This window comes from Chanodichthys erythropterus, chromosome 2 (genome assembly GCF_024489055.1).
Source record: "Chanodichthys erythropterus isolate Z2021 chromosome 2, ASM2448905v1, whole genome shotgun sequence".
Classification (NCBI taxonomy): domain Eukaryota; kingdom Metazoa; phylum Chordata; class Actinopteri; order Cypriniformes; family Xenocyprididae; genus Chanodichthys; species Chanodichthys erythropterus.
In genome coordinates this window covers 19,325,538-19,339,475 of record NC_090222.1, presented here as the reverse complement: position 1 = coordinate 19,339,475, position 13,938 = coordinate 19,325,538, and the positions used below count along the sequence as shown (strand labels likewise).

Here is a 13,938-nt window from a genome sequence, read left to right as displayed (position 1 = left end):
GACACTTCAAAATGGTCAAATTACACAGGGTTTTTAGAACATCATGATATCTGGGAGTGGCTCTCAGATTCTGTTGAGACCAAGAGATTTCCTCATGGTACTTCTACCGCAATGATGCTGTTTGTTACATTTTTATTGGGCTAATAGAAACTAGGAGTGTCAATAGCTTAAAACAATTAAATGTAATTACATTTTGAAATTTTACATTTTACATTTTTTACAATTCATTTCAGAATTATATATATATATTTTTAAAGTAATAAAATAATTGTATGTTCTTCTAAAATCAATATTATTGGGAAAGGAAAAAAAGTATGTGATGTCAGTTACCCCTTTGAGATTTACCATTTTATTTTACATTGAATTATTATATTATAACTTAATTTGAATCATTTTTGGATGCGTATTGAGACCCTCTAGTGGACACCAACAAAATTATTTACATTCACGCTGTTGCATGAATTTAATTTTAATGCATTTATTATTTACATTTGTTGATGTAAATTTAATTATTTTTCCTATATTATATTATATTATATTATATTATATTATATTATATTATATTATATTATATTATATTATATTATATTATATTATTGTACTATTGGGGGTGTGTTCTAATAAAGCATAATCGAGAAAGGACATTGATACTCATGCTATATGGCGAACTTTAAATCTTTTTTTAGAAATGTAATGAGATTTGCCTGCTTTACCCGTTTCCTGTACGTAGTACGTTGACAGCGGAAGTAAACAAAGAGCACGTCGCCACTGTATCTGACTTGCGAGAGATTGGTCCTTATTGTCATTGTTAAATGTCCTGTAATTTAGTTTGACATATTAGATTGTTACATAGTCATTGTCTTCGTCGATACTTGTTTGTTAGACTCGACAAATGCATCATTTGTTAATTCTTTATCTTGTTGGTAATGTAGCGCTAGCTGGCTAACAGAGCAGCAGTAGTTTCTTTAAATCTTTTTGAGTCTCTTAAATCTTTTTGGATAAACATAGACATTAACATTTGGACAGTTTCGGTTTCGAATCAATATAAAGTAGCAAAATCATCTGCATATCTCCATTAAAGTATCAAAAATGAACGGACAAGCTGAAGTAGAGGTGGATTACAAGAGAAAATACAAAAATCTCAAACGCAAATTAAAGTTTCTAGTATATGTGAGTATCTTTTTCTTCAGTGTTCGTTTTTTATTTGTCGTTTCAAAATGCTTGTTAATCTTGTGTCTTTATTTCTCTGTTCAGGAGCAAGAGTGTTTTCAGGAGGAGCTGAGAAGAGCTCAGAGGAAACTATTAAAAGTTTCTAGAGACAAAAGGTAGAACCCGTAGTAATAGTTTTCAAATGCTTCACATTTGCTTGACCCACTGATTCATACACAGAACTGAACGCTTTTGTTTGCATCAGTTTTCTGTTGGACAGGCTGTTGCAGTATGAAAGAGTGGATGAAGAGTCTTCTGGTAGGTCTCTAAAGAAAATGCTTATCTGATTACCTCGAGGAAACCTCAGGGATTCTGTGTGCTGAGAGTGTTTTTGTTTTCAGACTCTGATGCCACAGTTTCCTCAGACAGCGATGGAGAGGGAGCCAGAGAGAGAGACAGGGATGCAGGGAAAAAGTGAGTCTACAGCAAGTAAATTTATGTTTAGATTTGACAGATGTAAAACATTACAAATATAACTGGTAAAGTTTAACACTTTTAACCTAAATAAAATTCCATTCAAATACCATTCAAAAGTTTAGGCTCAGCAAGATTTTTTTTTATAAGAAAGTCATGTTTTTATTCAACAAGAATGCAGTTGAATAATTAACCAATAAATACTGTTCTTATGATTTTTTATTTTTTTTTATTCATCAAAGAATTCATAAAAAAGCATGATTTCCACAGAAACATTAAGCAGCACAAATGTTTCAAGATTGATAATAATAAGAAATGTTTCTTGAGCAGCAAATCAGCATATTAGGATGATTTCTGAAGTAGGGATGTGCAACGATTAATCGCGATTAATGGTTGCAAAATAAAAGTCTGTGTTTACGCAATATATGTGTGTGTTCTGTCTATATATAAATACACACACATACATGTATAAATTTAACAAATATATGCATGTTTAAATAAATATATATATTTATATATATTTTATATTACACATAAATGTAAATATTTTATATATAAATCTAACATTTTTCTTAAATGTATACATGTATGTGTCTGTATTTATATATACATAATTATTATACACCGAACACACACATACATGCATGTTACGTAAACACAGACTTTTATTTTGCAAACCATTAATTGCAATTAATCGTTGCACATCCCTATTCTGAAGGATCAGGTGACACTGAAGTAGTAATGCTGAAAATTCAGCTTTGCCATCACAGGATTAAATATCATTTTAAAATATATTAAAATAGGAAACATTTTAAATTGTAATAATATTTCACCATATTACAGTTTTACTGTAATTTTGGTCAAATAAATGCAGCCTTGGTGAGCATAAGAAACATTTTAAATATCTTACCAACCCCAAAACTAGTATAGGTAGATACCCTTTATGGATTGTTGAAATTTTATATATGTATGCCTTTTGAATTTTGCAATAGTCAGAATTGCATGAGCACATTGCATTTGTAGTGCAAACACTAACCTGTACCTTTCAATCATCCATTGATCTTAAACAAGGGTTTTAAAATTTGCCAGTTACATGCTTCTTATAAGAAATAGCCATCCGATTGGAAAAAAAATTGTAAAAACACATAAATGTGTATGCACATCTATAGTAACTCATAAGCAATGACAGATAATTTGCTTTTGAATAAATATAATTTGAAAAATTCTACTAAACAAAACAAAAAAAAAGTAAATTAAAATGAATTAATTACACATACTCACCTGAAATAACTTAATAATTTGTTTTAAATGTTTGGGGCATTATTAAATTATATTTAAGACAAGTATGTTTGTTTGTTTTTTGTACTATTCCTGATTTTATCAAGCTAACATGTGTTATGCATATGTCACTTCTGCTATTGCATATTGTTTAATCTTTATACAGTAGCTCTGTGTTTTTAATCATTTTATTGATTTTTTTTTCTAAGGAGGAGAAGTCCTGGAGTTCCTCCCGTCCCGTCGGCCTCATCTCCTCATCTCTCACTCCTGTCCCGCTCTGGTGCGGTTCCTCTCCAGTCATCTGCTCCAGCACAGTACCTCAACACTGTGAGTACATCACACCTCCATAATTACTCCACAGGTTTCATACATACTGCACTTATGCTTTTCAGTTACTCGCATTAGCTATGTTTCCATCAAAGGTTTGCGATTTTCTAACTACTGCACAAAATTGGGATATCAAAACAATTGCGAATAAAGTATCATTTCCATCCCATTTGTCTAAGAGAACAAAACCATCACTTCCTGGGAAATTGGTGCAAAAATATCTGTAATAAAAATGACTGCAATCAGGGAACCCACTGTGACTCTTTTTTTGAACATTGTAAATTACTTATCTCTTAGAACGCACAGATAAAACAAATTAAACGCTGTCATGTTATCTTGCATTCAGATGCCTTGCAATCATGTGAGACAGTTCTGGGAGGTAATTATACCTAACTATTTTGATAACAGACTTTGACTCAGGCATTTCAGAGTGACCAAAATAACATTTGAGATAGTGTGCAATTAAATTTGTCTGCCGGTTAGTCCAGTTATCCAATCACATCCTCACGCCAAAGGTACATGAGTTTTTTTCCCCACATCAAGGGATTTATTCGGTAAATGCGTTTCCATTATAGTTTATGCGTGTCTTCTTATTGGATAAAAAATGATCCGCCTCAATTAAGCACATACGTTTTAGAATTTATTCTAGTGCTGCAAAATATTGGAAAAAAACTGACATTGTGATATGTTGTTTTTCTGTGATATATATTGCAGTATTAAAACAACTTCACCAGATTATTTGAATAGCTTTATTTGTAAAGAATGAATCATTCTAGAATGTTTGGCATGATTTCTTAGGTGAGTGAATCTGCGTAAAAAATAAACAAATTACAGGCATAGATAAATACAATAGAGCAAAGATACAAATGAAATAAATAGTGCCTTATGTTATTCAGGTACAGAAATTGAATAATCAAATGTAAAATAACACTGCATAGTCTTTACTGCATAAATTAAATATAATTAATCTTTGTTAAAGCTACAAAAGTGATTTTCTCTTTGTATTTTGTTGTTGTATGAACATTAATGACACAGACTGCAGCAGGTATTTACCAAATGCACGGATCCAATATAATGATACGCATCTGGTTTTTACTTTCACGTAAAACAGGCATTTTGACATATTTTTGCGTGTATGTATCTGTTCAAGCACAAATATGAGAATGAAATTCAGTGTTTGCGTGCTCTGTGTGTGCATTTGCACAGGAAACAGCACGTAAGGTCCAAATTGAGTTCTTTCTCGTCTTCTTGCGCTCAAATGGTTTAAAATCGCTTGAATGTTTAAACTGACAGAAGCTAAAACAAGTGTAAATGATAAACTTTCGCTCTATAATGGATAACCTTTGCAATTAACCCAAAGAATCACATATGCATGGTGCCTGGTCCTTGCGGATCAACTATGATCCCTATCACACATCCCACAATGTGCATATATCGCGATAACAATGCTAAAACAATAGCCTCAATTTATGCTCATCTTGGCTTTTCCATCCAGCATCTTTTTTATGTATTATCCCAAAATTCACATAAAAATAGGTAGATGGAAACTCAGCTAGTGTTTTACATTCTGTTTTTGTCACCTGTTAATTTGTCATTTTATTCATTTTTTTCTCTCTTTTTGTCTTTTATCACCTCACCTGGTTTATGTGGACTTCACACACATCTCTCTGGGCACGCTGGGTGTGTGTGTGTGTGTGTGTGTGTGTGTGTGTGTGTGTGTGTGTGTGGGAATGACCATTATTCTTCGGTGCCTTGTGTGTGTGTGTGATTGTGGGTGAGCAGTTACCCTTCCCTCCTGAGTATTTGGCTCCCTCTGCTGAGCGTGTGAAGAAAGAGAAAAAAACAAAACTGGCCAAACAGAGGAAAGACGGTTCAGGGAAGGTGAGAGAGGGACAGAGAGGTTGAAGCTGGAAACACAAAGGCCTCGATTCATGTGGCCATTATTGTTTGTCATGTCTTTTAATAATCTTGCAGTTACAGTAAGATATTTCTCCATGCATTTTAGTTACATGTTTCTGATATGCAGTCTAGTAACAAACATTTCTCTGCTTCTCCCTGTTATTCAGGTGGTTGGCCCACTCACGTCCAGTTACCCTGCAGGCGGTGGTGCTGCTGGGGGTGCGAGTGGGCCGTTCAGCTGGGTCCCACAGCAGATGCTGAGCGAGGATGCAGCCGAGGAAGAGGGAGACAGCGAGGGAGATAGTGACCAAGGAGAGGAGGAGAGAGGAGAGGGTGATGAGGCAGAGCTGGTCATTGACATACCCAATGAGTGAAGGTAATAGAAAAATACAGGCCTCTGTGAGGATTTAGCAGCAGCTACATCTACTGAAAAATCTTTCTGACTTTTCATCATTATGGATTATATGTTATTAAATCCAGCTTAAAACTAAGACCTTTTTTGTCAGGCAGTATCATGCTGAATCTGGTATTACCTGTTGAAGAGATCTTGCAACTAATTTCATCTAAAACCAAGTTGCTTTTACTGGGCTCAACAATAAGAATCGCATAACTTCATCTTGTTTGCTACTAGGGTTGCAAAATTCCGGGAATTTTCAAAGCTGGAAACTTTCCATGGGAATTATCGGGAATTTATGGGAATTAACCGGAATATATGGAATTAAAGGGAATAAATGGGAATAAACAGGGAATTTGCAAAATTGCAGGTTAGCCTATAACAGGGTACTTAAATGTAGTTGAAAAAAACATCATAATTTTTTTTAAAACAACCATATGTAATGCAATTTTAGTTTAATTTTTACCCTGCACATTCCCCACAAAGCACACTACTTACTGCAGGGCTATTGAGGCCACACCCCCTGCATGCACTGTGCATTCCCCCAGTCCATAACATGCACATTTGATCAAAAATACAGGGGAAAAAAACTAATATTGTGAAACATAACTACAATTTAAAATAATGGTATAATAATTGATATACATAAAAATATAATTTACTCCTGTGATCAAAGCTGAATTTTCAGTATAATTTCTCCAGTCTTCAGTGTCACATGATCCTTCAGATATCATTCTAACATGCTAACACAACTGTTTCCAACAATGATAATAACAAATAAGTATCAAATCAACAAAATTAGACTGATTTCTGAAGGATCATGTGACACTGAAATAAATAACACATAACAATTGCTGCAATAAAAATATATTTAATTTACATATTTACTAAATTAGAATTAATTGAATGTGAAAAATAAATAACTGTTATTTCATGTTATGACCAAACAAAATGTTTATATTTGTTTTATATGATACATTTTATATAAATATTATAAATCTGTATAAATTTCCCAAAATTTCCAATTAATTCCCGTAAATTCCAATAAATTCCTGTTAAGTTTCCAAATTGGAATATTTCCAAAATTCCCCAGGTTAAGTTCCCGTGAAAAGTTTCCGGAAAGTTTCTGGAAATTTACTGGAAACTTTCCACCCCTTTGCAGCCCTATTTGCTACTGTTTAAAAGTTTGGGGTTGATAATATTATTTAATGTTCTTAAAAGTCTCACCAAGGTTGCATTTATTTTATCAAAAATATAGTAAAAACAGAAACATTGTGAAATATTGTTGCAATATAAAATAACTGTTTTCTATTTTAATATGTAAAATGTACTTTATTCCTGTTATGGCACAGCTGAACCAGTCTTCAGTGTCACATGATCCTTCAGAAATCATTCTAATATGATGATTTGCTGCTCAAGAAGCATTTCTGATTATTATCAATGTCGAAAACTTATATTTTTGTGGAAACCATAATTAAGTTTTTAGGATTCTTTAATGAATATATAGTTATAAAGAACAGCATTTATTTGCAATAAAAATCAAAGTAAAAGTCTTTACAATTCATTAATGCAGTCTTACTGAATAAATTAATTTCTTTTAAATAAAACAATCTTACTGACCCTAAACATATTAACATTTGTTGAAAACTACGCCATCGCTTTCCAGCAGAATTGTGTTTATGGATTTATGGAGTTACATTATAACTCTAAAAAATATATTTAAAATAAAAAAAAAAACAAATATTTCTAGCAAATTTAAAAATGCATTGCAAAAAAAATAATAATTGATCATTTTTTTGTGGTGTGGCCAATGAAAATTGACAACCAGAATATTCATTGTTGAGTCCTGTTTTCTGAACCTGTTGTGCACACCTTATATTGTTAGAGATCATTCAGATCTTTCCAGATTGATGGGTACACTATTTATCCCATGTGGGTGGAGATTGACCAAGTTACCTAGATTTTGTGATACGTCATTAAGGAAGCTGGATCTGTGCTGTATATGTTGGCATTTGGTTGTGTAACAGATTGAGTTACCAAAAAACCCCTGACTCATCTTGGATATTGGATAGGCTCAGTCTTTAAAGACTGCTGAGCTGCAATACATTAGCTGTAAGCATGCAGTAAATGTAGAGTTGTGCGACAGAATTTAGACAATAAGGGAGGGAAAGGGAGTGAGCGGAACAAAGAGAGAGGAAAAACACACTGAGATTGAGAGAGCCACACCCATTTCACCCAGGAGCAAATCAACACTAGTTCAGGCAAGTTGCTATGGGATTATTAATCATCCACAAACACCAGCTGAACACTAACTAGGCACGACAGTGTATCTAACAGTTTATGAACACAATTCTAAATAAAAATTAAGATAAATACAATTCTGTAATAAATGATATTAAATCAATGCAATTAAATTTTCTTTTTTTTTTTCTTTACACAGGTGTCAAAGGAAACTGCAAGCAAAACATTTGTTTTTCAAAATCATTTTTGTTGAATGCCGTTTTAATGTCCTCTGCTATTTTTTTATTAAATATTTAAAATCTGTTCCCCTGTGTTTCTATCTGTACTTTCTTTATGCTGAATATCATCACCGCTGATTTGTGGGTACCAAATGAAATTCCAAATTTATGACTGAACATTTTTTCTGTTTGGCATGTAGACAATGTCAGAATGTTCTTTTGCCCATAAAAATGACTTTAGCGGCAAAAATGGCATGTTTTGCTCGTGTGGATGTTGGGGAATGCTGACACACAGGTAGTCATTAAGGCGTGTGAGAGGTGTGTGTACTGGTTTGTGTGCATTATAGCAATACTAAGACGAGGTGTAGTCAGAAAGTATGATTTAGAAAGGGAGGGATGGATGAAAGAGAGTGAGAGTGAAAGGGGGGAGGGATGAAGAAGGTTAGATTGTGCCCAGACTCATTCTGCATTGCCGAAGAGAGAGAGAGAGTCTAGCAGGATCTTGTTTTGTGTAGCTGCTAGTTCAGCACTGTTAGCTGCAGTCTCTGCTTCGCTGTACCAAGGGTTTTGGCCATGCTGTTTGCTCTGCACAGACTCGCTGTGTTTATCTCTGCAGTGCTCTTCAATGGTGTTTTAGTCTGGGCAAGTACAAACACCGCTCTTGATCCAGGGTTCCTCCAGTGTCAAGAGTGTTTTTTCAAAGGCACACCTCCACAATCACTGTCTGAGCTGGGTTTGGAGCAGAGGTGTCACAGACATCTGACCGGACGGCCTTTTGCATCGCTGTATAACACCAACTGCCAGACCACCGTCTATACGGCCCTTCACCTCAGCCTGAATAATGGATGGGGCAGAGGAGAGCAGAGCACGGTGAGACTCAGTGTTTTTCTCTTGCTTAGTCACTGTCTTGGAGCTTTGTATAGACTTAAGCATGCTTATCTGCTGAAAAGGCATTGTGATAGTAGTGTGGGCTCTTATTATCTTACAGCCACAGCTGTGGTACTAAATGAGTGTAAGAACAGGTTATAGATGTCTGAGTTTTTGACCAGAGACTCATGCTAAACAACATTCATTACGGTTTCTGCTGACATGCAAATGTACTAGGCTGTCAAGTCAAGTGGAAAGAGAAAAAATCCATTACAGAGATCATTTTAGGATGGTCAGTATGAGCACTGAAGAAAGCATGGCCTCTAATGTCTGCCTTCTGCTCTGTTTTTAAGACACTGCACATTTTTCACATGCATAAGTAAAATTAAAGATACATTTTTGATAGACCTTTTTTGGTCTGATTGCATTTTTTCAGTGTGCTGGCAACTTCAGGCAACTTAGTATGGTCAATAGGAAAATAAGAAACATGATTCTCATTTTTGTCCTTTCTATAAATGTGTTCAACACTTTAAAAATGCAATTCATACACACTTGAATACACACCTATGATGAGCATGTTTTTATTTTGTGTATTAAAAGTAGTTTTTCTTACTTTTGAATTAACTGTTTGAATTAAAAACACTCATCATAGATGAGTAGGATTCAAGTCACTCTGTAAAGGAATTGTGTTTTTAATATTTTTATACTTAATATACATACATAAAACATTTATAATATAAAACTGAATTTTTTATATATAACAAAGCTTCATTTGAAAAACATCTGCAAAATCAGAAATGTGATATGACTACCATGCAGAAAAGTGGAAGTGATGTCATAGAAGAGTTCCTGCTGACTTTGCGTGCCAAGGCCAATTGGATGTTTTTATGACAAGACAGGGTTAATTCCAGTTGTAAAATTTTGTGCAGCTCCCCAAAGTCCTAATGAACATGTATAAATTACTTGAAAAACATTTGGAAAATAAGGATTAGGGGAGAGTGGGGTAAGATGAGCCAGTGGGTAAGTTGACCCACCCCCTGTATCTTGGCAACCGTACCATTTTATTGTCATGTGACCATATATTTTAGAACCACCCATCATTTCTGCCAGACTATGAAAAGGAGAAGCACATTGGAGGAGTGGAAGTCGCTTTTTTACTTTAAAAACTGTTTTTGGCTTGTCAAAGTAAAATTTTAACATTACAGATGTAATGGATGTTTCATCAAAGCAAATTTGTCCAGGTCTAAAAATATTTATAATGCATATTGGTGAATTAGCAATGTATAAAACCATGCAAGTAATTTAGCTAAATATTATTCTGAATTGGTAAGCTAGCTAGCTTTTCCTAAAATGGCAGCTATGGGGCAAAGTGAGCCAAATGCTGTGGGGTAAATTGAGCCATTTTAACATACCCCACCATAAGGCACTGTTAAGTTAAATGAAGTATAAACTGGTATAATTTGAATGTAATATTACGCAACTGGTTTAGTTTATCTTTATTTTTGAGTTTATTTGATAGGAACAGTGTACAAGTACACCAAATCCTTCTCTGATATGAACCAGATGATGTTTAATCATATACATCTTTCCACCTGTATTCTCTAATGGTCTAACATGGTCGACATTGCAGAAAAACTGCCATGTCAAGAACCTTTTGACTAAAATGTTTATTAGTTTCAGTGACATCTATTCATTTATTATTTAGCTTTTATTTAATTTTACTCAACATACTCTCTGTTTAAGGTAGGTTACAACTTTGATGTTCAACATATTGTTTCAGAAAATCAAACAATGAAAGATACTGAAATTTCAACTTCATTTGGTTGGTTTTATGTTGTTAAATTTAGATTTAAAAAATAAATATTTGTAAAAGGAAAAATGATTATTAAATTAGTTTTTAAAATAGGTACATTATCTTTAAAATTTCACATGGGTTTGATTCAGATTCAGTTAGATGGTCAGTTTACACCCACCTACTGACTCAGCTCAACTTACCCTTAACCTGGGGTAAATTGAGCCAGAGGAACACTATTTTTTAAGAAGCCATATTTTTAGAACCCTTTTTCATAGATGTATTCTGATCATTTAAAATGATAGGAAACATCCTGAAATTACTTTATATACTTTCATTGTACTTCTGCCTCATTTTCCCTTATCTTGAGGACCACTTGTGGCTCATCTTACCCCACTCTCCCCTAATAATGAGAATTTAACATCACATGCCAAATTACTTTAAAAATGTTATAATTGATTTTCACAAAACCAGCATCAATATATACATTTCTAAGAACTTTTTTCTAAGAAGATTTTTCTTTTCTTTACCATGGTCACTCTTATGAACTTGTGCAATAGAGTGATACAATGTACAGTAAAATGAAGGTAAAACTAGAATATGTAGTTTAATCCTTTAAAACAGTCTGCATTTAATTAATGGGGCTATTCATGAAACTGACTCAGAACAGGTTTCATCCTGTCACGCCTCAAAACAAACATCTCATTCTTCTCTTGTCAACCACAATCTCCCAATTTTCAAATTCTTGGCGGGAACATTGTGTCATTATTTACTCACCCTCATGACTTTCTTCTGCAAAACACAAAAAGAGAAGATATTTTGAAAAATGTCTCAAGGTCAGTGGGATCCAATGTTCTTCAAAATATCTTCTGTTATGTTCTGCAGAAGAAAATACAGGTTTGGAATGACATTAAGGCGAGTACAGTAAATCATGATTGTGCTTTTTTGTCTATTTATAGTGTGGAGAAATGCATTGTATACTTTTGCAATTAAACAAGTAATTACATTGTACCCTTCTCTCTCAACACATCAGCAGGATTCCAAAGAAGAAATCAATGGAGATTCCCATGTGGCCATCCCAGCTCTTTACAGAGGAACCACCAATATGACCCCATCACCATCAAACTCCCCTCTCCTGAAATGGGATGCTCTGACAGCAGAGCTGATACGGAGCTCCGTCATACCAATGTGTTCAGAGACGAGTGGGGAAATTTATGTGCAGATTGGTGTGGGCGGGTTTAATGAGTGTGGGGGAAAATTATTGTGGTCAGCAATGTGTTGTGCTGCTCCTGATGGAGATGCTAGTTTCAGTGTTGGGCTAGTGAAGGAGGGGGATCTGAGGGTGCTCAGCATTACGGCATTAGAGGAGTTGATAGGAGTTACAAGCCTGTTTTTGGGAGGTTGTGGTGAAATGGGACGTCAGGGAGAAGAACTTGCGTCGCTCTTGAACGAGCAACTTAATGACATCAAAACACCCGACTCTGGTGCACAAAGTGAAGAAGACATTGGCGTACATAACACTCAGGAAGCAGTAACGTCAGAATCAGAAATTGAGGAAGTGACAGAGCATGTTAATGGCGAAGCCTCAAGCTACACATCTTCCTTGAGCTCAGACATGGATGTTGAGGAGAGCACCAACGAGACAGAGAGCTCAGGGTCTGCTCTAATTTACATTTTGTCTTCCACCATCTATCTCCTTTATGCCCCTTTTTCACCGATCGTAAACAAGGTCACTAACTTTCCCTTCCAGGTCACCTATGTTCTTCAGGAAGATCTGGCCGTTCTGGCCTCGGTGCCTGGTGACAGCTACACTTTGGTCAACAACCTCTGCTCAGGAGTGTGTTCTGGGGTTTCATGTGTGTTGGGCACCTTGTACCAGACAGGAGAAACAAGCGTGTGCACCATTTACTCCTGCCTCAGTCCATTAGCCAGCAGCCTGATCCTGGCATTCCAGGAGGGATTCACAGGGATGGGCACTCTTGCATCGGATGCCTTAGCGATTGTGACGGGAACGATGGGGAATGGTTTTAGGATCATCAGGATGGTTCTCGGGTCAGTCTGGGATCAGATGTTAGATTACCTGTGTGCCGTATCTTCAGAAATGGGCTGTCAGGTGTCAACAGTAGGTAGTGGGATTGGAAAACTTACCTGGAGAAGTGGAAGAGGTGTGGGCCACCTGCTAAACATTTTTGTGTCCATCGTAGGTGGAGTGGTTGAGAATACAATAACCAATGTCCAGGAAGCTTTCGGAGGGAGCGCAGAGGAATCATCTGAATCGCAAATGCCTGAAGTGCTGAAATCTGAAGTGGTCAGTGAATAGATTTAAATGTGTGTATATGCCTGTGTTAGATACCTTATTTGCATATAACACTACAAATAAAGTGCAACAAATCCCACCCACTTTTTCAGTTGGTTCTGGAAGTATTTTTCCCATTCATCTTTTCAATAGGGGTTTGTAAAAAGCAAAGTAAACCAACCAGCGTGGTAAATCACAACATTACCAAATCTGATTTGAAGCAAAAGTAATTGATAATCAGTCAAAAAGACAACTTAGCGGCTTTAATGAGAGAACTACAATCCCAAGAAGCTTTGTGACATAATTGATTCTCTGATTGGTGGAGATGTCTGTGCAGAATCATGGGTAATGTAGTTTTAACAGAAATTCCGCTGTCTAGCATGATTCTTTAAAAAATGCGAAATGATGAAACAATGCTGACTGGCGGCTTTTACACAATACCATCGATTAACAACCTTTGTAGCTCACAGTGTGTATTAGCTATAGTTAAAAATCAATTCCCTGGTGAGATTGAATGTGATTTTTATTGCTAGAACCCAACTGTCACACTATATAGTATCTTGTAGACTGGACAATAAATATTGACCGTATCTGGCATGTGGATATGAATCATGAAACATCTATTTTACAGTCTGCCTTAAAAGTAGGAAATGAATGGGGCACTGCAGGGTGTTCTGAGCCCATTTCAAGGTGCTGAGCAATGTTTATTAAGTGGCAAACAGATGATGTAACTGTTGTGAGATGTATGTCATTTCATCTGACATAAAAAGGCGTTGCTGTGTCATGGTTTATATGCTGCAATAAAACCTCTTCTCTGTGAGTTATTCTCTGTGTCATTTATAGCCTAATATATATAGTAAAAGACATTCTTCAAGGAAATCTATGAACATGTGTCTGTTGGAATCTCAATAAGACATGCAGAGAAAGGAAAACTGTTGATGAAAATATTTTTTAATGTATGATCATCACTGATAGCACCTGGGTATACATAATCATTTTTAAT

The 13,938-nt window shown here is 35.2% G+C and overlaps 2 protein-coding genes across 5 annotated transcripts; both read left to right on the top strand.

The window, feature by feature from the left end:
- Window positions 1–746: 746 nt before the first annotated feature.
- ino80e (INO80 complex subunit E) lies at window positions 747–8,076 on the top strand. 2 transcript variants are annotated; one of them, XM_067404106.1, is made up of 8 exons: window positions 747–1,170; window positions 1,255–1,325; window positions 1,415–1,467; window positions 1,551–1,623; window positions 3,111–3,228; window positions 5,011–5,109; window positions 5,295–5,503; window positions 7,962–8,069. In XM_067404106.1, exons 1-7 carry the CDS (start codon window positions 1,090–1,092, stop codon window positions 5,499–5,501), a joined length of 702 nt encoding a protein of 233 aa, XP_067260207.1. In that variant the 5' UTR covers window positions 747–1,089; the 3' UTR covers window positions 5,502–5,503; window positions 7,962–8,069. The 2 variants fall into 2 exon arrangements, with proteins under 2 accessions (XP_067260207.1, XP_067260212.1); XM_067404111.1 differs by lacking the exon at window positions 5,011–5,109 and having other exon boundaries at window positions 7,962–8,076.
- A 467-nt stretch (window positions 8,077–8,543) lies between these two features.
- Window positions 8,544–13,670, top strand: si:ch73-54f23.2 (uncharacterized protein LOC107988037 homolog). Of its 3 annotated transcripts, XM_067404096.1 has the most exons (3): window positions 8,544–8,850; window positions 11,673–12,761; window positions 12,844–13,670. In XM_067404096.1, exons 1-3 carry the CDS (start codon window positions 8,554–8,556, stop codon window positions 12,865–12,867), a joined length of 1,410 nt encoding a protein of 469 aa, XP_067260197.1. In that variant the 5' UTR covers window positions 8,544–8,553; the 3' UTR covers window positions 12,868–13,670. The 3 variants fall into 3 exon arrangements, with proteins under 3 accessions (XP_067260197.1, XP_067260192.1, XP_067260189.1); XM_067404091.1 differs by having other exon boundaries at window positions 11,676–13,670; XM_067404088.1 differs by having other exon boundaries at window positions 11,673–13,670.
- The last annotated feature ends 268 nt before the right edge of the window (window positions 13,671–13,938 follow it).

What these genes read in the sequence shown, in the direction of transcription:
- ino80e (XM_067404106.1), top strand. Translation starts at nt 1,090, where the DNA reads ATGAACGGACAAGCTGAAGTAGAGGTGGATTACAAGAGAAAATACAAA. An exon ending in AATTAAAGTTTCTAGTATAT is followed by an intron (nt 1,171 to 1,254) that starts GTGAGTATCTTT and finishes TTCTCTGTTCAG; the next exon opens with GAGCAAGAGTGTTTTCAGGA. An exon ending in GGAAAGACGGTTCAGGGAAG is followed by an intron (nt 5,110 to 5,294) that starts GTGAGAGAGGGA and finishes CCTGTTATTCAG; the next exon opens with GTGGTTGGCCCACTCACGTC.
- si:ch73-54f23.2 (XM_067404088.1), top strand. Translation starts at nt 8,554, where the DNA reads ATGCTGTTTGCTCTGCACAGACTCGCTGTGTTTATCTCTGCAGTGCTC. An exon ending in GCAGAGGAGAGCAGAGCACG is followed by an intron (nt 8,851 to 11,672) that starts GTGAGACTCAGT and finishes TCAACACATCAG; the next exon opens with CAGGATTCCAAAGAAGAAAT.